Raw genomic sequence first — 24,329 nt, 5'->3', positions numbered from 1 at the left:
TGACTAAATGATCATTTAGAGACTGGCACCTACTATGCACTAGAACTCCAGGTACAGTTGGATGGGTCGTGCACTGTACAATCTGTACATCTCCATAGAAGATGCCCAACGAAAGGCCACTTACCTTTGGCTTCCTGGGCTTTGGAAAGGAATTAAAGGGTGCAAGGGCATTTTGATGTTTTTCAAATCACAAAAAGGAAATTTTAAAAAGGAATTTTAAAAAGGAAAACAGGCAAGCAAACCTAGTACTCCCTGTTCAAGAAGGCCAGAGGCATATGAGGAGGTCAGAGGAGAGATCCCTTGGCAAGGGGCTGTGTACCCTGGTTGCCTGGCAACAGAGGAGCCCTGGGGGAGGGACTTGGAACGTTTGTCTGTCTCCAGGGCAACTCCCAGCCTCAGCAGCTGCAGTGGGAAGGTGGTGATGGCTGAGGATTCGAAGCCTGGATGTAAGTGGACATTGAGTGTTTGGTGTTTGGTGTTTGATGTTTGACTGCCTAGGAACCCAGCTTCTCTAACCCACTGTGAAGAATCAAAACCTTTCTTGTGGCTGCAACTCATCTCCTGGATCACCAGGGTTTAGGATTGGATTTGGGGATTGGAAACTTCTCAGAAAATCCAATAATAAAAGGCAGAGAAAGAGGTCGGATGTGTGTGTGTGTGTGTGTGTGTGTGTGTGTGTGAGTGTCTTCTGGGAGGAGGGAGGATGGGGGACATTTCTAGATGCTGTTAGTATGTTCTTTTTTAAAAAACCACATTTCAGGATTTTTTTTAGCACACGGCCCTTCCACAGTCTCGCTAAACAACCACAAACCACAGGAGATCCACACCGCTGCGTACAAAGTGCTTCCCCATCTCTGATTTAGATTCATCTCTCTGGAGGCTGGGTTATTGTGATTTTACAAATGGGGGGCAGACTTCGCCCTGGGTCTTCGGACTCTGAAGTCCTTGCTTTCTCATCACACAGCGCGCATGAAAATGCTGATTCAGATGAATTTGGGACAGAGAGAAAACTTGTTGGATTGAAGCAGTCTGAATTATAAAATATTTTAATGGGATTTTATCACTTCCAAGTGTGTTTGTACTGGCCTCTGTGCATTGGTTAGTGGGCAGGTGAGACCATGGGGTGTGGAAGCAGCTTTCCGGGAGCCGTGCACACCTGATTAACCACCTGTGTCTCAGTGTCCACATCTGCAAAAGGGGATGGTAAGAGCACCTATCTCCTGGGGCCGTGGTGAGGACTAAATGAGCTAGTGCATGTAAAGCGCTTAGGATACCAAATGTAAGTACTCATTAAATTTGCTATTACTATTACTGTTTCTTCAACAAGGTAATGAGTCTAGTTCAAGGGTGACTGGACCATATTTCTTTTTTTAATTAATTCATTATTTATATTTTATTTTTTTAACATCTTTATTGGAGTATAATTGCTTTACAATGGTGTGCCAGTTTCTGCTTTATAACCAAGTGAATCAGCTATACATATACATATATCCCCGTATCCCCGCCCTCTTGCGTCTCCCTCCCACCCTCCCTATCCCACCCCCTCTAGGTGGTTACAAAGCACCGAGCTGATCTCCCTTTGCTATGCGGCTGCTTCCCACTAGCTCTCTATTTTACATTTGGTAGTGTATATATGTCCATGCCACTCTCTCACTTCATCCCAGCTTCCCCTTCCCCTTCCCCATATCCTCAAGTCCATTCTCTACGTCTGTGTCTTTATTCCTGTCCTGCCCCTAAGTTCTTCAGAAGTGGGCCATATTTCTGAACGTCTTCAAATGTCTCATGGAGACTTTCAGCCAGAACGAGAGCTTCCCTCACATGCACACTGGGATTGGTCTCAGGGATATGGCCCAGTCAACGCACTGCAGGAATCGCCCAACTTAACAAATAAAGGCGAACAGCAGCTGGTGTGAGTGCCAAAGAGTCTTGGAAATGTTCGCTGCTTAAAACGTGATTTTATAAGTTCTTTGACTATTTCTTCTGCGTGCAGTTACTCAACATACTAATTGTGTCTAAGAAAAACCCTCTTCTTTATAAAGAATATAAATGATCGTGTCAGTCCCCTCCCTGGGCAAGTGTCCTCAACACTAGGGGTGAGAAGAATTTCTAATTGTGCTACTTTAGCTCTTGTCAAGCTCCTGTCTGCTTCCAGGTGTGTTGCCTCCGTCGTACCGGTCATTCAGACAGTTTTGCGCAAAATACCTGTTCCTTTGTGTCCCGTGAGGGTGTCAGTGTTGTTCCCGTGAGGGGTGGGAGGGAAGGAGGTGGGCGCCCAGAGTAGAGCTCATGAGGTTGAGACAGAACATCCAAGCCCACTTTGCTGGAACATCCGTGTTAATGTCCCTGACTCTCAGGAACTGCCCTACAGAATGAAATTCATAAAGTAACTTCATTTCACGTGTAAAAGTACAACTCGGTGGTTGGACATAGAAAAGCATCTCACCTTATTTTTGTATTTCATAATAAGTACATAATCTGTAAATTAAAAGTAGGAAGAAAAATTAGTTACCAGGCAAATCCCTACCAGGTAAAGTGGGTAGAAGGCCAGAGTCTGTGTTCGGTGCCAGTGAGGCTGAGATGCCTGCATTCCAGCCGTGGGAAGTGCATGGGACAGCGGTGGCAATTCTACGGTCGGTCAGCCCTGGAGGTCATTCTTTCTTTAGTAGGCAAGTAAAGAAACTGAAGTCGCTCTACTCCATAAGGTTGGGAGGTGTCACTGCTTTCTTCCGTTTAGGGTCACCGGGGGAGGAAGATGGTGGGCTCTGGGTGGTCACCCGTCACCTCTTCTTGCAATGCCTGCTGTCCTTGAAATGCCAGTTCTGTCTAGGGATTTTGCAGCCCCTTCTGCTGGCCACTAGCTTCCGCCACCCTGTCATCACTGTCCCACCCTTCCTATCACAGATCAACTAAACCTACATTCCACTCACTGTCCCAATGTATTAGTTTTCTGCTGCTCCTATAACGGATTACCACAACTTAAAGCAACACAAATTTATTATCTCCGTTCTGTAGGGCAGAAATCTGGGTGAGCTCAGGTGGCCTCTGTTCAGGGTCTCACTGGGCTGAAATCAAGGTGCAGGCTGGGCTGCCTTCCTTTCTGGAGGCTCCAGGGCACAAACTCCTTCCAGGATCATCAGGTCATTGGCAGAATCCTGCTCCTTGAGGTTGTAGGACTGAAGTCCCATTCCCTTGCCGGCTGTCTACTGGGTCCACTCCCAGCTCCTAGGGGCCTCTCTCTAGTCTCTGCATCTGGACCCTCCACCTCACAGCTCCCAATGGTCCTGAATCCTTCTCAGGCTTAGAATCACAGAATTCTGCCCTCCCCTTCTGCCACCTCTCTTTTCTGACTTCAGCCAGGGAAAGTTCTCTGCTTTTAGGGATTTATTAGACTGGACCCAGATAATTCAGAAAAATCTCTTTATTTTAAGGTTATAACTTTAATTAAATCTGCAAAGTCCTTTTGTCAGGAGCGTGGCTTAGGAGGTGGACATCTTTGAGGCACCAATTACTCTGCCTTCCACTCTCAACCAACTTAAGAAAGATAATTGACATAAGATCTCTTTTTCCTTTCTCAGTCAACACTGTAATGTGTGCTTCTTCCACGGCACCTGTATTCTCCCCTATCACAGGTGTTCATATCTTCTTCCTTATCGGACTTTAAGATTCCTAGTGGGACATTTGCTTTATCCCCTAAGAGAGAGAGCACAGTGTGTGGTACAGAATAAAATTTTAAATTATTATTTAAAATTCTGAAAACTTTACTTCTTTTCCACATTTATTCATTAAACTAAACAATTACCCCTGATCTTTTCCCAAAGATGCTAGTGTGAATACAACATAGTTCTTTCCCTTGAGGAAATTTAAGAGTCATAGCAGAAGTGTATGGAAACAGTCCCAATGCCGTCTGCTGGGTTCAGGAAAGAAAGATGACAATCTTGAGAGGAGTTTTTAAATATCCTCCAGGTGGATAAGATGGGGCAGAGCAAAATAGCCAGAAGGAGAGGGTCCACATGGATGGAAAGATGCCCCTTGTAGGCTCTGTTAGGAGTTGGTAGGGGACCACAGAACACAGGGAGGGACCGGGTTGTCTGAAGCCTGGCACCCCACCTGGCCTGGCCTGTTCTCTGAATTCTTGCTAATAACACGTTCCAGGATATTTGCTGACTTCAGGATGGAAGTGGGGGAGACGGAGCACAGAAAACACAGGTGGTGTAGGATGTTCTGGAAAGAGACCAACGAGATTTCCATGGGATGCCAGGGTTCCCAGAGTTCAGCTAACACAGGACAGTGATTTCTAATAATTTTGATGTTAAAGACCTGTTGCTTCTATTCTGAAAAAGGTGAGTTACTGAAAAACAACACCCCGTGTTTAAAAATATCAAATGCTAATAATAATGGTTGAAATATCTGTTAATTCAAATCTAGTCCCCCAAACCTATTACTGTATCTGCCTTATCAGTATCTAGTCAAAAAGTTGGTTTGGTTTTACTTAAAGCAAATTTATTCCTTGATCATTTTGTAGCGAATCACATTTTCCATGAACCCTTTCAATTTTTTTTTTCCCGGGTGTCAGCTTGAGATGGCAGGATACGCAAATCACAATGTTTACAGTTAGAAAAATCATTAAAATATTCATTGCTGAGATGGGACCCTTGGTACTTATCATAAGATCTTGGCAGAGAGAAACGGAATCTGGATTCTCCAAGTCTAGTGACACAAGTCTTCCTGCAAACTGAGGAAAAGAAATTCTAAGTAGGAAACTGATTTTACTAATTAATTTGCTGGTGGCTCTAACTCATTTTTGGAAATAGAATAAACAAAGGAAAACACAACAATTAAGTCATCTCCTCCCATTTTCCAAAAAGAGTGGGTCTAATGTGTGTGACGGTGAATTTTATGTGTCAGCTTAGGTGGGGCTACAGTGCTGGATATTTGGTCAAACATGCTGGATGTTTCTGTTGAGGGTGTTTTTGGATGAGATGAACGTTTAAGTAAGGAGCCTTTGAATAAAACAAATTCCCCTCCATAGTGTGGGTGGGCCTCATCTAATCAGTTGAAGATCTTAATAGACCAAAAACTGACCTCCCGCAAGCAAGAGAAAATCCTCCAGCAGGAGGTATTTGGACGTGTACTCTGTCTCCAGCCTGCTACCTACCCTGCAGATTTTGGACTCTGCAGACTGCATAACTGTGTGAGCCAATTCCTTACAATAAATCTCTGTCTCTATATATTCATCCTGCTGGTTCTGTTTCTCTGGGGAAGCCCAACTGATGCAATGTTTTTTTAGTGCTTTCTTTACATGTTGGTGCGTTTGATGAATTATGATTATCTGTCTTGAAAACTTGTTCTATTAATGTTTTAACATTTCCTTGATACAAATGAACTTATTTACAAAACAGAAACAGGCTTGGATTGACATGTACACACTGCTATATTTAAAGTGGATAACTGTATAGCTCAGGGAACTCGGCTCAATATTATGTAACCTAAATGGGAAAAGAATTTGAAAAAGGATAGACACATGTGTATGTACATGTATACCTGAAGCACTTTGCTGTACACCTGAAACGATCACAACATTGTTAGTCAACTATATTCCAAGATAAAATAAAAGGTTAAAAAGAAAAAAGGAGTTCTGGCTGAAAAAAATTCTTTTAACATTTCTTAATTGGTTTCTTTGAAGTACTAAACTACTTAGCAAGGAAATTCTCAAGGATCCCATTGCTAGAAGTGTTTGCTCCAGGATCCAACCGCACAGGAGGGAAAGGATGATTCTTTTCCACCTGGGACAGTGCAGAGGGAGCCTGGGCTCTGGGCTTGGGGTGGGCAGAGCCCTGGGGTGGCCCGAGTTCCCTGCCCCCTGCTGTACGTGCCCAGCACAGATCCCAGGACCGAACATGAGACGAGCGCTCTGGTTGCACTGTGTCCCATGGCACCAGTGACCTCACGGCCGGGAGAGTGCAGGGTGGGCCTGACCTGATCACATGAGGTCAGTCACAAGGGAGGAGTCAGAGGTCGAGGGCTTGGGAAGTATGCAGAGTGCCCTTGCTGGCTCAGGGATGAAGGTGGCCCGTGTGGCCAGGAAGGTGGGTGGCCCCAGGAGCCAAGAGTGACCCCCACCAAAGGCCAACTAGGAGGTGGGGACCTCAGTCCAACACCTGCGAGAAACTGGCTTCTGTCACAACAGGACTGAGCCCAGGGTCAGATTTCCCCTCAAAGCCTCCAAGGACCCAGCTAGGCCCACACCCTGATATCCTCGTTGTGATCCTGGAGTGGAGAGCTCAGCCCGCGGGCTGAAGTGCCGACCATGGAGTAGTGAGCTAGTCTGGGGGTGTGAAGCTTCTGGACGTAGGGGGCTTCGTCACACAGCACGAGACGCTGTTACCCCTCCTCATACCCTCTGGGGCCTCATTTCTTCTCTCAGGTGGCAATGCAGACAATGACATGTCCTGATTTATGGTCCTGCTTTCAGACGTGGATTGGCCGGAGGAAGGGGTTTGGTGTGGGTCCCAGAAAGCCCTGCCCTGGCCCCCTTTGCTCGAGCCCTTGTGGAATGAGGGAAGAACCCAATAGTTAGGGTAAAGTTGCCGTATTCCGAAATCAACGCTGCCACTTGTCAGGTGCCGGGACTTGAGTTGATCACAAAACTCCCCTCGGCTTCCCTGTCACCAAAGGGGCCTAGTTACAGGTGGGCCTGTCGTGTGGATTGAGGGGGTGTGGCAGGTGTGGATGTAGGTGAATCCTGGGCCTCTGAGAGCTCAGGCCAGGCCCTCGAGGGCCCCGATGGGCCTGGTTCACTGCCTTGTTCCCAGGGCCCCTCCCAGCTCGGGTAACAAGGCAGTGATACGACGTCTGCTGGTTGATTCCTCCAGCGTTGTCTGGGAAGGTCGCGCACCAGGCCTGCCGCTCCGTGAGCATCTCAGCGACAGCCCAGGAAGAAAGCCCCTCCCCCGTGTCTTGTTGGAGTCTGGGCCTACTCCTGTCCTACCAGAAGCGTTGAGAAGGTGTTCCCTGGACTGCAGTCCTTTGATAAAACTAGGTGGCCTTTACGGAGTATCTACTCCGTCCATGTGCTTGTTTGCCAAAAGCAGCTGCATTTGGTTGGCGGTCGGCCCTTCAGAGTAGGACGGCTCTCCGCATCGTGCAGAGGACGGGGCTGCTCCAAGAGGTTATACAAGGTCTTTGCGCTCACACAGTTAGAACTGATTCAGAAGGCGGCGTTTCCCAGGGCCCGAACGGACTCCTACCTCCGGGACCCTTTGTGGAGGGAGCTGGGGCCCCTGTCAACACAGCCGCAGGTTTCACTCTGTGGCTCATTTCCTTCCTACACGGGGCGGGGGATGTGTGAACGTCTCATCAGTCATGGATCGGTTTGCTCAGGGACTCCTGAGATGTTTAGTTTTAAGGGAGAAAGAAAAACACCTTTATTTATTCCCTAGCATAGCTCGCTTTAAGCGTCATTAAGAATTATGATCATGCCTTTAGATTTTTCTTCTAGAGCCTTTGCTAAGAGAGTAAGAAATTCCCTGTTGGATCAAAATCCCCTTTTCCTTCTTCCTGGCTTTGCGGGTCCTGGGCTTTCTGATGGCAATTGCCCATCAAGTGCCCTGGTTCACCCTTCGTCTGCAGTCAGACTGGCCTGTACTCTCTTCTCTCTGTATGTGTGGGTCCTGCTCTGGGAGAGGTATATGCTGGCTCAGCCAATACACACAGCCCTCTTACAGCCTCTTTGTAGAGCTAGAGTGGTATTTAACGTTCTTCTTGTCTTTCCTGACCAGTTTACCTAAGGTGGAAACACTGTGAGACACCAGGTATTAAGACTCTGTGCAATCTAAGGACACTTCTGAACAAACTCCAGAAAGACCACAGAGATGATGTCTACATGTACACCTCCGGACACCTGAACCCCAGCAAGCTCTACAGGCCTCCGGAGACAATCCTGTATCACTGGCCCAATGCCAACAGGCCCAAGGAGGCAAACGTCTTTGGAGGAGAAAAGCCATCTGACAAGAAGACTAAAAAGATGAAAGGTGCTTTAGCTTATTTTACCATCAACACAGCTGTGGGCCCAAACGATGCCGAGAACACACCACTCTTCAGGTATTTGAACCCTCTGACACATGGTTCCCACACTTCGGAGGAGGATTTGATTCCAAAGAAGGGTTTGAGAGAGGAAGGTTCCCCCGAACGGCCAGAGAGAGAAGAGCTAAGATGGCCCAAGATGAAGGTTCTGAAGTACAAAGAAGTGAAGTCCAGCTGTGAGTGTGCGATGTGCCCCCCAGGCAGGGACGAGTTCCAGTACCTCAGCTCACACTTGGCTGGCATAACAAAAGCAGACAAGTACAGGAAGTTCTTGATTTTCCAGAAACAGGTTCTTGCAAAGCAAGATGTGTTGAAGAGTGACTTCACTGGGAGCAAGGTGGTGACGTGCCATGAAAAGAAGTTGGAGCAGGTAAGGAGGGCAGTTCTGCGATGCTATCGGTACCGGTGTCAGTCCTGGGAGTCTAAAGATTGTGGGCGGGGCTTCCCTGGTGGCACAGTGGTTGAGAGTCCGCCTGCCGATGCAGGGGACACGGGTTCGAGCCCTGGTCTGGGAGGATCCCACATGCCGCGGAGCAACTAAGCCCATGAGCCACAGCTACTGAGCCTGCGCGTCTGGAGCCTGTGCTCCGCAACAAGAGAAGGCCGCGACAGTGAGAGGCCCGCGCACCGCGATGAAGGGTGGCCCCCGCTCGCCGCAACTAGAGAAAGCCCTCGCACAGAAGCGAAGACCCAACACAGCCATAAATAAATAAATAAATAAATAAAGATTGTGGGCGGAGGCTGGCTCTCTGACACCTCACTTACTTTCCCAGGTAGGATGGAAAAAGGCTGAGAATATCCCACGCGATGTAGATGGTGACAGGGTGAAATCAAAGAAGGTTAAGTTTGGAAAGTGGTGCCTTGGAGGTGATGTCATAATGGATAGCAATGGATGCTGCAGAGCAGCTACAGTCAAGCAAGTGCCCCTGGGACAGCAGAAGCACCTGAGGAAGAGGTTGGCCTAACTCACTATGGAAGAGTGTGAAGAGAGGGCGAGGAGAGAGTTGAGGATGCAGGTGAAATCCAAGTAGGAGCCAAGCGGTCTTTAGAAGGTAGTTTGGCGTCGTGGGACATGCTGCCGGGAGCGACCGAGGGCTGAGAGTGGAACTTAGTGATGGGAAGGGTGAGGATGCAGGGAAGAGTCTACATGTGAAGTAACCAGTGATGAGATGTTTGGCTGAGGGGACTGAGAGAAAGAGAAGGACCTTGAGGACACTGCAGAGGTGGAGAGTGAATCCCTGACTCACGGGAGGCAAGGCAATAAATCAAGAAAAATCAGGCAAACATAGGTTCTCAGCCCCAGGTGTTTGGGCACTCAGCTCTGCTGAGACCCAACGCTGGGGGGCGGGACCTGTGCCCCCTGATAGAAAGCCCCGTGGGGTGTCTGATTCCTCAACCTGAGAAAGTAATCAGAAGGGAAAACGAAGTCATCCTGAAACGGGCTAGTTCTCTTTTTCCTCCAGAAGCTCCAGAAAATATGTGTCTGTGACCCTGAAGAGTTCAACAGACTACAGGTCTTTGGAGAAGTCTTTGAAGATATTTGCAATAGTTCTTTGATATTTGGTGATATCTTGAAAGAAATTAAGGTAAGAGAAACATGCTTTTCCCAGATAACAATTGAGAGCCATGCATGATTTTTTGCACACATGAGCTCAAGCCTCACAGAAATCCTGCCGAGTATCATGGTGTCCATTCTACACATGAGGAAAATCATTCACGGAGACTTGAAGGAATATGCCTACAGACACATGAGTCATAAATGGGTCACGTGAGATAAACACCCAGCTAGCTCACTCCTGAAGCCCATATATATATACTAAAGCTTCCTAATTGTAGATAAACTCTTATAAACTGCACATATGTAACACAGAAACTTCTATGGTTATGCATATATAATTTTATATAAATCTTTAAGGAGTTTTAAGTTTGTTGTGATTTCATGGTGAAAGTGACCATCATATCATAGCTGAGTTGGAATTAGGTTGCTTGTGGAATCTGCTATTGTCCAAGTCCCCAAAACAAGCAAGGCTTAAAAGCAGGGTGTGGTGGTCTGCCCTCCAGAGAACATCTCCATCTCTGGAAGGTCAGTAGGACCCAAATCCACGGAGCATCCTAGTGGCAGGAGGTCATATGTTGTACATGTGTCAAGGTATTTTGTGATTCTATCCTGAAGTCCTCAATAGTTAATATTCAAATATGCTTTAAAGATGGTGAGATTTTGTACATTTTAGTATGTATACTATTTAATATATTGCGGGAGCATTCTTACATTTTTTTAAATGATCTGAACTGGCACCCTTAGCCTCCATTTTATTTACATATGCAAAGAATATTACATTGTACTGTAATCTCATAACACATTTCCAATGGATCTTTCTTTCTTCTCTCCTTTCTCCCTTGCTTCCTTTCTTCCTTCTTTCTTTTTTTTTCTTTTTTGCTTTCTATAGGATGAATATGAACTCTACATGTTATTACTTCTGAAGACCCAGCCCACAGAACAGTATAAGGTAACAATCAATCATGCAAGTCTTAAGTAGAACCTATTTCTTCATATTTCCTGAGCACTGGAAACTTGTCTGAATCAAAGAAGCCCCATTTGTGCCTCCATAATTTAGAACAGCTGACGCTTTTAATAGGAATTGGCTTTATACTCATGAAGGACACTCCAGGTAAAGGCAACAGTGAGGGATGGGCGGGGTAGGCACACACGTTTCTTGTTTTTTGCAGTATCTCTGGCCACCAGTTCTCCATGATCTCTGCAGGCCTGTCCTTCTGTAACCCAGTCCTCGCGTGTCTGCTTCTCTCAGAATCGGCCCTCTCTCTCTCCTTGCTCCCTGCTGGTAGATGAGATCCCTTACACTGATGGCTCCTGGCTTTGTATGCATCACCCCAATCTTTCCTGTGAGTTCCAGATTACAGTGTATCCAGCCAGTGTCCCCTGGAGGCTGACACTTACGTGTCTGAGTCGGCAGGTTACAGACCTTAAAATTGGGAGATTATCTTGAATTAACTGGGTGGGCCCAATCTAATCACACGAGCCCTTAAAAGCAGAGAACTTTCCCTGGCTGAAGTCAGAAGGGAGAGGTGGCAGAAGGGGAAGTCAGAGTTCTGTGATTCTAAGCCTGAGAAGAATTCAGGACCATTGGGAGCTGTGAGGTGGAGGGTCCAGATGCAGGGACTAGAGAGAGGCCCCTAGGAGCTGAGAGTGGACCCTGCTGACAGCCAGCAGGGGAATGGGACTTCAGTCCTGTAACCTCGAGGCACCGGATTCTGCCAATGACCTGAATGATCATGGAAAGAGTTTGTGCTCTGGAGCTCCAGAAGGGAAGGCAGTGCAGCCTGCACCTTGATTTCAGCCCAGTGAGACCCTGAGCAGAGTCCAAAAGCCACTCAGATTTCTGCCCTACAGAACAGAGATAATAAATTTGTGTTATGACACTAAGTTTGTGGTAATTTGTTATGACAGCAAAATGAAAGTAAGAAAATGTCCCACAAACATCTCCAGTTTCCGACACTGTTGTTAAGGTGCTCTTTACTGAATATTTACTGCCATAGTTCGTGTGTGGTCCTTGTCTCCTGATGCCTCACCAGCTCCTTCCAAACTGCACATTCTGCATTTTCCCAATGAGGTGAAATAGTGTCCACCTGGAAGCTGGGTGACCTCTTGGCAAATAAGGTTTGTGCAGATGTAATCAAGTTCAGATGCGGTCATTAGGGTGGGTCCTAATCCAATGACAGGTGTTCTTAGAGGAAGAGGGAAGTTTGGACACAGACACAGCACGGAAGTTGGAAGCAGAGATGGGACTCTCTGGAGTCCCAAACCGTGGAGTAGCTATAGATGTTAATGGTTTGGGAATATAGAGGGTGCTACGTTAGTAATTACTGGAAAGCATGTACAGTTTTTACCCTCAGGGGAGAGCGAGCAGCCCACATAAACTGTGGCTACCTCCTCTCACTGTGCCAACTTCCAGGGGTTCCCTCTAGGCTTAAGCCACACCTGTGGATGCTTAATAAGGAAGATGGACTACAGGAATGATGTTATCACTTACAAAACTAAGAGAATATAGCACTGTAGCTAGGATGACTTTTGACATTTTCAATAAAGTTTAAAAATTCTATCTTATAAATTGGGAAGAAGAATGTCTTACTTTGTCTATGAAAAAATAAAAATCACAGCCTCATAAGGAAGTCCGTTCTAACTTAGCTCTTAATCGAAAATCACATGTTTGCATGGTGTTCTTTGTTTTGAGCTTTTCGTGCTTCAGAAAAAAGCTTTTGTTTGGCAGGAATAAGCAATGGCTCCAGCTGGGGGTCTGCCCTGTTCTTTACTTATTGAGGTTAAGTCACAAAGGAACATATATGCCCATATCCCAATCAAACACCAGAATGAAGAATTCCCCAGGGCATCAGGGCACTAGATCCTTCCTTCTGCTTCTGGAAACTTGGCAGCCCGTCACTTAAGAAGGCAGAGACCTTTGTTTCACCACATTTGAGAAGCATCACTTTATATGCAGATATAGCCATCGAGTTACTATCGTTTCTCACTAATTAGAAAAACAATTGCAGTCCTGATAATAATGCGCTCGAAGCACTTTATTCATCACTTTCCTTCCCCCACACAAACCAAAAAAATATATACCTTACCCAGATCTTCACGTGGCTGTCTATCCCTCCTCTGATATTCCTCCCTCCCTTCCGTCCTCCCTATTTACCTATTTTGACTAGAATTTGTATTTTGACTCAGGACATCTTGAACACACTGTATTAACAGAAAAAGGAAAATGCTCACCTTTGCTTTGTGTTTGTCTCACCTGTTACGGCCTCATTCTGCCCAGACTTTGCTGACTCACATCCAGGGGCTGGAGACGAGGAGGGTGAGGACCGCAGATGTCGACCAGGCCAGGGAGGAGCTGAGGGTGCTCGTGATGGCCATCAAAGCAGCCCTGGACCGTAATGACAAGTGAGGGTTGATCTATGCTGGGATTACACTTATTTTACAATGTCTTAAAACCATGTGACAAGCATATTTTACACTTTTTCCTGCCTTGTTGGGTGTGACACCTTGCCTTTATCAACAACAACCTGGTCGCCGGGTGTCTTGCACAAACCGTCACACACGTGACTAGGATGTTCTACTAAATCTGGTGTTTCTATGAGGAGTTTGGGGAGGTTTCTGAAGGAATCTCAGGCCATCTTCAGTTGTCCCCTGAGGATTTATTGTTGGCTGAGTATGCTGCAAATTCAAGATAGCTTTTAAGAATGCCCTAGTTATTTTTTTAACTTAGAAAATCTTTTAACCTCTGTGATTAGTCTTTCAGGGTGAAACCACAATCTGATAGGGTATAATTTTTTTAAAGAATTAAAAAAAAGATGAAAGTAAATCTGACACACTCATAATATGCTCAAGCGAACAAAACAAAAAACAAAAACCAAAAATCAAAACTCTGCCTTCAGTGTAACTAAAAGACAGAAAGTGTCCTAATTTCAAAATACCTGAAAATAGAAAATAAACATTCTGTGCCAGTGAAACATTATCTACTCTCTTTCTGCAAAACTTGGTGAAAGCAAGGTCAGTCTGGGGCAGAGAGAAGAATGGAGCTAGTAGAAATCCTAAAATTGTCTTAAAAGCACTGTGTGAGAGAGAGTGAACCACCCAAAGTGAGAATACTGCACAGGTTACTGGGAGGTCCACCAGAGAACTGACTCAAAAGAAGGGGACATAAAAGTGAGTGTGGAAGCAAGGAAACAATTCTGAGATGATGATATGGGTGAGAAGAGGGTTAAGAGGAAGTGATCAGCATACTTGGAAGAGAAAAATTAGCAAGGGAGAGAAACTTAGAACCCCTTAAGAGAAGAAAATCAAAGGGCACACAACCCCTCCCACTACTGTTTTTCCGCCTCTTCAAAAAAAAAGGAAACAAAACAAAATAAAACCCCAACAACAGTATAATTTGCTCTGACAGAAAAGTGTCTTCTTGAATTAAGAATCTCACAAACTAGGAGCCCTAACCATAAAAATGCAGAGTCTGTGTCCACACAGCTGACTCTAAAAAGAAAACAGAAAATAAGGACCCATATGATTTAGTTGATGAAAATCCCTAACATCTGACAACAACAACAAACAGCTGGAGAAGAAAACTGTGCCACAGCCCTGCAAACTAAACCACATATTCTCAAAAGAGCATTTCAGGGTATAAAAACAACCTTGCGTCATAAATTTAAAACCTAAACACAGAAATCAACAGCAGCAAAAGAGGAGGCCATGAAACAAGATTTGACAACTGAGGAAAGATAGTGAAAAAGTCAAAATTATATTACAGATCAAGACTAAACTAGGACATGTCCAGGGAGGAATTGTTTTGAATGAAAATGTAACAAGGGGCATTAGGAAAAAGCAAGAAACAATCAAGAGAATTAAAATGTGATAAATAAAGTAAAAGAGTCGGAGAAAAAGTGGTTGAAATAAAAGACAGGCAAAGAAGATCCAACTTATATGTAATGGAAGTCCCCAGGAAGAAAAACAAAGCAGTGAAATAGAAACATAAGTAAATTTAGAACTGTAACACATTAAAAGTTTTTTTTTTTAATTTATTTTTGGCTGCATTGTGTCTTCGTTGCTGTGTGCACGCTTTCCCTAGTTGTGGTGAGCGGGGGCTACTCTTCATTGCAGTGCATGGGCTTCTCATTGTGGTGGCTTCTCTTGTTGTGGAGCACTGGGTCTAGGCATGTGGGCTTTAGTAGTTGTGACACGCAGGCTCAGTAGTTACAGCACGTGGGCCCTAGAGAACATGGGCTCAGTAGTTGTGGTGCGTGGGCTTAGCTGCTCTGCAGCATGTGGGATCTTCCCGGACCAGGGATCGAACCTGTGTCCCCTGCATCGGCAGGCAGATTCTTAAACACTGCATCACCAGGGAAGTCTCATATAACACAACACATCAAAAGTTTGTGGAGACTGAACCCTCTGAAATACATATTGAAAAGGTTTTCACCATTATTATTAACCCACTTAACCTTAATTTCTTAAACTTGGAGTCATAATACTTTTCTATTTCTTTTAGTCTGTCATAAAATGAGTTAATGCGTACGAAACTCTTAAACCATCAAAAGCCCCTTGTAGAAAAGGCAGTGTTAAAACATTTGTGGTGCTGATGTTTTTCACCAAATCACAGCGTTTCCCTCAGTATATGCAAGACTTATTTGATTCCTTTTTGTCTCTAAATCTATTAGAGATAGTCAGTGTAGTTTATTTTGAACGAGGAAGAAGATACAAAGAGATAACAAAGGTTTTATTTCCTCCTTTTAAAATTTCTTGTGTTTTATTTTTAGTTTAAATATAGTGGAATTTGTAAATTGTATCTATGGGATACAATCATAATTAACAGGGAAAATGCAACATGTATTCCAATATCGGTAGGATTTTTCCATTATTGGACTCATTGTTTCATTATTGGCTTCAGAGTGTAAAATGCTAGGTTTTTTACCCCCTTGCTTCTTAAAAATTCAAGTCACAAAGTAATATCAATAAATGCTGTAAGACCAGCTCCTTTACCAGTGGCTTAGGCAATCTTGGTAAGAAAGTATTCTTCTGTTTATTGAACTTGACTGATCCAGGCTCTCATACATCTTCAAATCACCTTTTTTGTTAGAAACTAAGAAGATCTGTTCTTATTTCTCAATTTTAGGACTGTTGTATAAAATAGACAAAAGGAAAATGGTACAAACAGGGTTCTAATACATCACTATGTTTTCTCACCAAACCGTAGACTCAAAAGTGAATTGGAGCTGGAACGCATGTTGCTGCAATCCACTAAGAAGAGATCAGGTGAGTGACCGTGTGATTGATCTTCTGACGTGACTTTTGCTGTGACCTTCGGGTGAGGAATCTTCAAACCTTGTCCACTGTTCATGGTCTCTTCTGTTAGTTGTTTGAAAGGGTTTTTCAGAGAGATTATTACGTTTTATTCCTTTTTTTCCCCATCAAGTTCTTTAGAAATTCAGTAAGTTTTCATTTTATCTGAAGTGGTTTAAATGAAATACTTTAAAGACACAAGGAAGCAGTTGATTTCTTTAAGAGATTATGTCACGGCCAAGATCATTATCCCAGTTTCTGCTGCTTTGGGCACTTTTGGTTATTGAGTTTCTCTGTAACAAGAGACGACTTGTGTGCATTTCATTTTCCTCCAGGATCTTTGTGGGTTTTAGTGGAACATTGCATGAATTCAGGACCTTATGTAGCAAGAATTAGGTCAAGCTTTGACCAAGATATTTGGAATAGATTCTAGGAAAATTGACCAAATGATATAAATATGAGAGTCAGCTCCCTCGAGGAAGTGCTGAAGGACTAAACGCTGTTGATTTTAGAGAAAGTGTCTTGAAATATATAATAGTTTTTAGGGGCGGGGGGCAGACAGTGAACACTTCAGCGCAACCAAATGAGATGGAAATAGAGGAAGCGGGGCCGTGGCCTGTGGTTTCCAGGGTAACAGCAAGGAAGACAGCCCAGCCTGGTTTTCACAACCTTTACATCTTTATTCCTGGATCAGAGGAGTCAGCTTTTCCAGACAACAATGAGTTTCTGTCCAGGTCTGGGGTGCCCTCTCTTGCAGACGGTCCTCAACCTGCCCATCACAGCGACCCACTCACATGGCTGTCATTTGAACTGGTTTCATCTCAGCTGCTGCCTGTTCACTGGGGACAGTGATAGTGCTTCCCTCAGTCGTTGGGAGGATTCAGCCTGATGACCCGTGTGAGGCAAGAGCACAGGGCCAGGGCCTGGCACAGCGGAGTTGCTCTGCCTGTCAGCTCCTTCTTGTATCATTATTACATGTGAACAGGAACACACAGGTCACGGGAAATTAATTACATTTTGTGAACATTTAGGAAGTAACATAAAATAATTTAAAGATATCAAAAAATTTTTAAGATATTTAAACATAAAATATTTTAAAGATATTAAAAATTATCTCAAAATTAGATACGCAACTTAGAGTTTGATTAAATAACCAAAATAAGTTCAATTAAGTATGCCGCTCATTAATCTTTACTGTTTACATTTATGATTCACTCAAATGTCATTTTTCCTCCAGGTTTGTTCCACACTAACTCATCCTGGAATCACTTTTCTCCTCTCAGCATCTCTGAGGTTGTTCTCACAAGTCTAACCTGTTTTGAGACTGGTTTTGAGAAGAAATCTGGTGTCCTGTATTCTTCCTCCTTTATTCTTTTTCTAAAGTTTTCTCATTCGCAAGCCTTCTCCAACCATACACATTTTCTGTGGAATTCCCCCCATTTTGATACGACAGTCTTCCTCTTTAGGTAAAAAAGAGGAACAGTTGGGTCACACTCCTTTTGGCTTCTTTGCTGACAGTTAATTGTTTCAGGTGAAACCCTCAGGTTAGATCAAGGTGCGGATCAAAGACTTTATTTTGTAGTATCTCTCAGAGTTCGTGTAGAGGCTTAATGACTGTTTCTGCTCTGTTAGCTCATCATGTATCAAAACTTACCTTCCCACTTTTCCCTTCTTCCAAATTTGGCAAGTTTGAGTGACGGCAATGACTTGGGTCCTGCTTACCTATGTATAAGTAGGCATGATCGCTCCTTCTGCCTTTTTTCCTGTCAAAAAGGAGTAGTCATTCTTTCTCAAAAAATTTTAACCTCCCACTCATCAGAATCTAGCTGTGCTGCCTGAAAACAAAGCAGCCTTAGCAGTGAGTTACTCTCTGTCTCCACCGCCTCTCGGCACTCCTTGAATACTGATATTGATTGGAGCCCAGCATGTTTTTGGTTCAATCCACATGTCTTTGATTCTAAATCTCTTCCCTGCTAAAATACATTTTTAGGCTTAAGATCTGTATATGCCACTGCCTACTGGACATGGCACGTGAGTGTCAACTCAACAAGTCCAAGGTTGGGTTCGCTCTCTCTCTGAATCTGCATGTCCTTGGAAATTTCAATGAATGGCATCTCCAAACGCGTGGCAGCTCAAGTCAGAACACCACTGGCAGGCATCTTCACTCTCCTCCCTGCAACCATGTCAACAGGGCTTGTGGTAAGTGGCCGTGGCCAAGTTGGGTTTAAACCCAGCTCTTTCTTACCCCTCTGCTGCACTGAGCTCATTATTCCCTTCCCACCACATCTGTTCTTAGCTATGGCCAAGCTGAAACCTAGGGGTTATTTTGGTATCTACTCCCCTACATCCTGATCATGGCAGCTACCAGTTGTATTTCCTAAATCGTCCCCCTCCACTTCTCTTTATGCCCCAGGTTCTATCATGATCTGATGGTTCGAATGACTGCAGTAGCTTCCTAACTGGCCGTCCAGATTGGAGTCTTGCCTTTGTCACTTTTGATACCGTAGACAGAGTGACCATGGTCGATAGTGTTTCCTCCCAGCCTAAAAGCCTCCCAGCCTTCAAGTCAGGTTTGACTGATTTCTTCACGCATGTTAGAAGACCTTTTCTGATCTGCCCGCTGTTCCTTTCTAGTGTCATTTCTTCATGTCTCTCACTGGTCCTGCAGTGCCCCCAGCCTACTGTGTAACTTTCCTTTTACTGAATGTGCCAAATTCTGCCCTTCCGCCTCCTCCCCACACCCTCCTGCTTGTCTGACTGCTGTTCATCCTCCTGGTCTCAACTTAGTCACACGTCTCTGGTAAAGTCATCCATCCACGCATCTTCCCCACACTGTGTTAGGCACTCAATAAATACTCATCAATTACATAAATGAATTAAAGGAGTAATCCCCCCATTCTTGGATCAGATAATTTTTTCCTTTTATCTCAGTTGCTATGCCTTTACTGTTTATATTTTTAATAGGAAAAGATTCACAACATAGAAAAATATATAGATACCAAGGCAATGAAATACATATACTTAACTTGGATCAGATAACTTTTATGGATGTGCTTGAAGTTTCAGTTACATTATAGTTTATAACTATATGCAACATACATAATATTGTTAATACATAATGTTATTAATAAGGACTAAGGTATTAAACATAGAATACTTTGCTTTTATAAAATATTCCAGAATCACCTGAGAAAAATGTAATGAAGGAGGAGTGCCCTACTCTTATTGAGAAGGTTGAAAAAAAGAGGTGTGAAGTGCTTAATAAATGGGATGAAATTCAAGCTCTTGAAAGAGAAATTAAAACAACTTTGGTTCATACTGGAATTTTGCATATCACCGAGAATAAGATTAAAAGCTTAGAGGTATGCAAATTGTTTATTTGAATGTTTACATTGTTCTTTTGCTGGAAGATCTTGGCAAACACATAAAGCGTTTTGATTTTGCAATAGGGAAAAAAAATAACATAACATTTGGTCCAAACATATTTTCATTTCAAAACACTTATAGCAAATGATTAGAATAATTAAGACGTACAGCTAAAACAACAAAAATGAAGGTGATAAAAATTCTGTACAGCTCTGTTAAGGGTCAAATTGGATCTCTTTCAGGTCAGTTGACATCTCTTAAAACTTAACAATTTTGTATAGAAAATGTTTATCATAAAAATTACTCCCATCATTCAGTGTCTAATATATACTATGTAGTTTAATCTGAAGCCCAGAGAGGCTAAGTGACCTGCCCAACTTGACACAGAATACAGGTGGCAAAGCTGGGATTCAGTTTAATTCTTCTGGGCCCCAAAGTCCTTATACTTACTATTGAGCCACGTAGACTCCATACAAGTTGTACAGTTATGCTGGAAGATAGGATTAGTTACTGCCATTGAGGGTCTACTATATTAGACTTTATCAATTGTTGCTAACCATTTTCTTGATAAACAATAAAATATAAATTATGATCTATGTTTTGAAATGCTATGATGCCCAAATTTTTAATGTTATGACCTAAATTTTATTTATGCAGAATCTAACTCAATACAACTTCTACTTAAAGAATTTATAAGTGATATTTGAATATTCTTTTTCTCCTGGTTATAGAGTTACATACATTTTCCCAGTACTACCTTTTTTTCTTTTTAAGTCAAATTATAAAGTGTATAGGAAGGTGGGGGTGGTCTAAACCTGTTTTGATTTCTCTCTCTCTATTTTAAAATAATCTGTTCAGATTTCCTTCTGTGTTTTCATTTAGAGTCTGCCCCTTCCTTTTTAAACTAAAACTGTCTTGAGAAGAAACACTAATTTATAGTTGAATTTTTAAACAGTGAAAATGAGTCGTAGCTTTATGTATTGTGAGCATGTTATAATGCAAAATCATGTAAACTTTTCTTTCATAATTAAGACCCCTTTTAAATGGATTGAACCTAGGAAATAGAAGATTCCCTATAATGATTCCATATCAGTAACTTATAATACTTTAAATATTTATTATTTATATTTGGCTCCTTAATTCAAATACTGGAGGGTACAATAGAATTGCATTTATTATCCTATTAAGTAACTGGTATCTGGATCTGGATTCGAAATGTTATTTCTAACCAGAAGAAAAAGTAACTAAACATATCACGGATTTACAATGCACAGATATTGCTGTAAACAATACAAAAACACTATTTCACTTAATTCCCAACAACCCTAAGAGATAGATGCTGTTAGTAACCCTCTTTTTCAGATAGGGAAACCAAGGCACAGGTATACTAAGTAACTTGATTAAGCTCACGGCATCAAGTAGTAGAATTAGGATTTAAAGTCAGCCCGACTTCTTAATTATACATTATCCAGCCTCATGATGCAATTGCGAATCCTTTTCAATATGGTGGATATCTGGAAGAGCAGATATCCTTTCTTCATCGTTATTTTGTTCACAGTTATCTTGGATATTGTCATTTACAGTATTAACTGATTTTTCAGTTGCAGTAATAATACTCTTGGTATTTTTATTGTGCTTCTAATGAATTAGAAATTCATTAGGGAAGAAGTGGCAGCTTTACAATGTGAGCACTCCATCTAGGATCATTTTGTATTTGTTTATTTTAATGCATTGGTCTTAAATATGTTTTGTTACTTTTGTTCTTGCAACGTTTTGGTATCTGTTACTATTGTGAATGGCAACTCAAAATTTTTTTTCTTAACATTACAGTTTATAATCAGTTAACACTGATATTATGTGACTTATTGCTGTTTGTATTTTTATATTGTATCTGGCTATCTTAAAAATTCCATTATTAGCTCTGATAAATGAGTAACTCTTCTACTCTGGAACTTCCCTAAGCTTCTCCAGTTTTTTGCAACATCAGCTTCCACCTTCTCTAGTTTTTGACCCAGAGGGCCAGGATCTTTCTGTCTTAATAAATGTCCTTCAAGTCATGCTTTGTTTATTCATTGTTTTTAAGTGGTGTGCTGTTGAATACTTTTGAAATTAGAATAACAGCATTCACATAATACTTTTTTTCCATAAATGGGGAAAAATATTTAACAAATATTCTTAATCAAGTATCTTTCTTTTCAAACCATTTTTCCTTCAGACTGAAACTATAAAGTTGGAGACAGCAAATAAAATTTTAAAGAAGAAAATACAAGTAAGTTTGTGTGAATCTATGTTTTTCAATAAAAATATTCCCCCTAGTGCCTTCTCGTACTATGTCATAAACCAAATATGAAAGTATATGCATAATCTTTCTAAATGATAACTTTCTCTCATGCCAGGAATATCTTGCTATGCGGACATTAGCTTAAAACTGGACAGGTGTAAACTAATGTATTAATGAAAAGAAAAGCATTCTTTTTTTAATAGTTGAATGTGTCAATCAGAATTGACCATTTCTCTAACCCCTCTGCACATAAAAATTAATTGTAATAAGTTTATTTGGTGACAAGGAATGTAATGAACCGGCTCCCTTAATGACTTTCCAGGATAGCCCTCCGAAATACACGGTAACAATCTGTTGTTTCGTAGATGGTAGTGCTGCCTTGATTACATATGTATTATATACAGTATGAAGTAGTATGCTATGCCTGATTCTAGAAGTGGTAATGCATTTGGATGTAATCGACAACGTCACCGCCATTACCAATGAGCAGTATCATGCATTATACATGACCAAGTGATTTCTGATTCTTGGTAGTTTGTTGAAAACCACGTGAAGCGGATCATGGGGAAGAGCAAGCTGAGTGAGGGGGAACAACAGTGAGTACTGATGCCCTGGTAAAGGAACTGTCATAATAATCTGATGTTGGAACTATCAAGATCGTCCATTTACAGCTAGATTACACTGGACGGTACTTTTGAAGTGTTTGCATTCCTGAGTGTTAACTTCACACATGCATGCCACACATCCTTTCCAGTGCTTAAGAATGCTTAGTCCAAGATTTCAAGCTCCACTGTATATATTGTTCAGCAATCTAGAAATAAATTCTTTGGACAAAGCTGATGAATTGAGGGTGAATACTCATGGACAGGGATCAGGAAGGTGGGGAGATGTGTGGCTCCGAGTGGCTTTCTTTTCTCAAATTATATGGCTTTCAGTGATACTAAATCTTTGAAACAACCTATACAGGTATGATTCTGAAAATTTTAATTTAAAAATAAAACGCTGATTTGTATTATCTGTTACATACATTTAGATTTTGTAGAGTTAATTTTCATTTGAGTTGGTACCATAGTTTAAATCTCAGGATTTGGAAAGGCTGGGAAAACCTTTGATGGTTTAAATATGGAAAGAGCTTATTGTATCAACAAGTAAAAAGACGTTTAGTTGTTGGTGGCATAGGTTCAATGAAATCATCAAGGAACCAGGGTTCTTCTCTCTTCCTTCCCTGCTTTCCTTAAGGATGGTTTTCCTCCTCAGGGCCTCAGCGTGGCTGTCTTCAGGCACTGGGTCCGTGTCCCATGTGGGAAGAAAGGGGAAAGTACAGGACAGGTGGCAAAGAGCTTCTCATTATGAGCTTATTCTGTTGTATTTAGGAAGGAAATCCCCTCCCAGGGACTTCTACCGTATCTCACTGGTCAGCACCGCATCCCAAGGCCACCCTTAGCTGCAAAGGAGTCAGAAAATAGAACCATTCCACTTGCCAGCATGGCAGAGAGAGGAGAAAAGGTGTTAGTATGGGTGTTGACTGAGCCACACAGGTAGATCCAGGCTCTGTGAGGCCTTGTATTATCCTCAAAGGAAAAGAATATAGAAGTACAAATACAAAAGAGGGAAGATTCCTTCCATAGTCTTGGCAGTGAGAATGAACTGACCTGACGTTTAAACATCATTATCGTCAAGGTAAATCTACCTCTGCTGCCACACCCTACTTAGCCTGGAAAATGTTGCAGGGGACTGTGCCCCTATGTAGAGAGAGAAACTTTGCTACATTCAAGGCCAAAAGTCTACTACAAATATCCTCTGAAAGAAAGTGGAGGGTTGCAAAGTCTTACTCTAAGGTTTTGAGTAAATGTGTCCTAAATAGATATTTATTTTGAAATTTTCTTTTATGCTTAATGTACTTTTTTCTAACCCATTGTACTCATTTGTTTTGTATTTTAAGGAACCTTTGGGAATTTATTAATGAATTTGTAAAATTAAAACAGACAGATAACTCTTAAGTGACTGGAAGAATGACCCAGGAAAACTCACAGCCACCATCTATATAGTGTGGATGTTTGCAGAGGTATAAATTAATGAAGATACATTTCATTTTGTCAGTTTTAATCTCCAATAAAATTAATGTGGTATATGTATCCTACTCAAGATATTGAAATAAGTACATGTATTCATGTGATTAGTTTCACTTTGTATACATATTCATAAAAATAGTAGTTCTTAGAGTATTTTCTGCTTCCATTCAATAACTTTCTCCAGGAAAAAATACTTTCAATTGTTTGATAGGGATAGGAAATTCAGCACTGCTGCAATACAGATTAAAATTATTTCTTATTTGCCAATGCAAGTTTATGTATAAGCATTTAATAAAATGTAGTAGTCATTGAATAAATATCCATTTAATGAAATGACACAGTGCTCTACCACCGTTACAAAACTAGCACAGTGCTTTGCACTGTGCATTTCTTGGTTGATGGCAATCTTCATGACAGCCTTTGTATCCGCACTTTGCCTATAACACGGTCTGAACACTCAGAGTAAATGCAAGTCCAGTTACTTTGGACAACTGTATATAGGGCTGCAGTGAATGTCAAATGTCAGCGATAGGTATAAACATGAGGGTTTTAACCCTAACTTGGAACTGTAGGGTTTGAGGTTAGAGAGAAAGAAAGAGATAAGCAAGGTTTACTTTCTATGGACTGGAAGGTGTGTTCATCACAGGTCTCCTTAAGATGTCCATCTCTTCCTAGGACC

The 24,329-nt window shown here is 42.3% G+C and overlaps 1 protein-coding gene across 1 annotated transcript; it reads left to right on the top strand.

The window, feature by feature from the left end:
- Window positions 1-297: 297 nt before the first annotated feature.
- C12H6orf118 (chromosome 12 C6orf118 homolog) lies at window positions 298-24,088 on the top strand. The gene is made up of 10 exons (XM_089922242.1): window positions 298-446; window positions 7,779-8,452; window positions 9,546-9,668; window positions 10,530-10,589; window positions 12,918-13,042; window positions 15,846-15,904; window positions 19,112-19,293; window positions 21,513-21,566; window positions 22,113-22,174; window positions 23,521-24,088. Exons 1-10 carry the CDS (start codon window positions 422-424, stop codon window positions 23,576-23,578), a joined length of 1,422 nt encoding a protein of 473 aa, XP_089778368.1. The 5' UTR covers window positions 298-421; the 3' UTR covers window positions 23,579-24,088.
- Window positions 24,089-24,329: the final 241 nt, after the last annotated feature.

This window comes from Delphinapterus leucas, chromosome 12 (assembly GCF_059928025.1).
Source record: "Delphinapterus leucas isolate spDelLeu-1000000601 "Yukka" chromosome 12, BTC_Dleu_Yukka2, whole genome shotgun sequence".
NCBI classification, from domain to species: Eukaryota; Metazoa; Chordata; class Mammalia; order Artiodactyla; family Monodontidae; genus Delphinapterus; species Delphinapterus leucas.
The sequence above is the reverse complement of the archived record's forward strand: the minus strand, read 5'-3'. Positions and strand labels throughout refer to the sequence as shown.

Coding starts and splice junctions, on each gene's coding strand:
- C12H6orf118 (XM_089922242.1), top strand. CDS start 422: ATGGCTGAGGATTCGAAGCCTGGAT. Junction 447..7,778: donor TGAGGATTCGAAGCCTGGAT/GTAAGTGGACAT, acceptor TTTCCTGACCAG/TTTACCTAAGGTGGAAACAC. Junction 19,294..21,512: donor ATAAGATTAAAAGCTTAGAG/GTATGCAAATTG, acceptor TTTTTCCTTCAG/ACTGAAACTATAAAGTTGGA.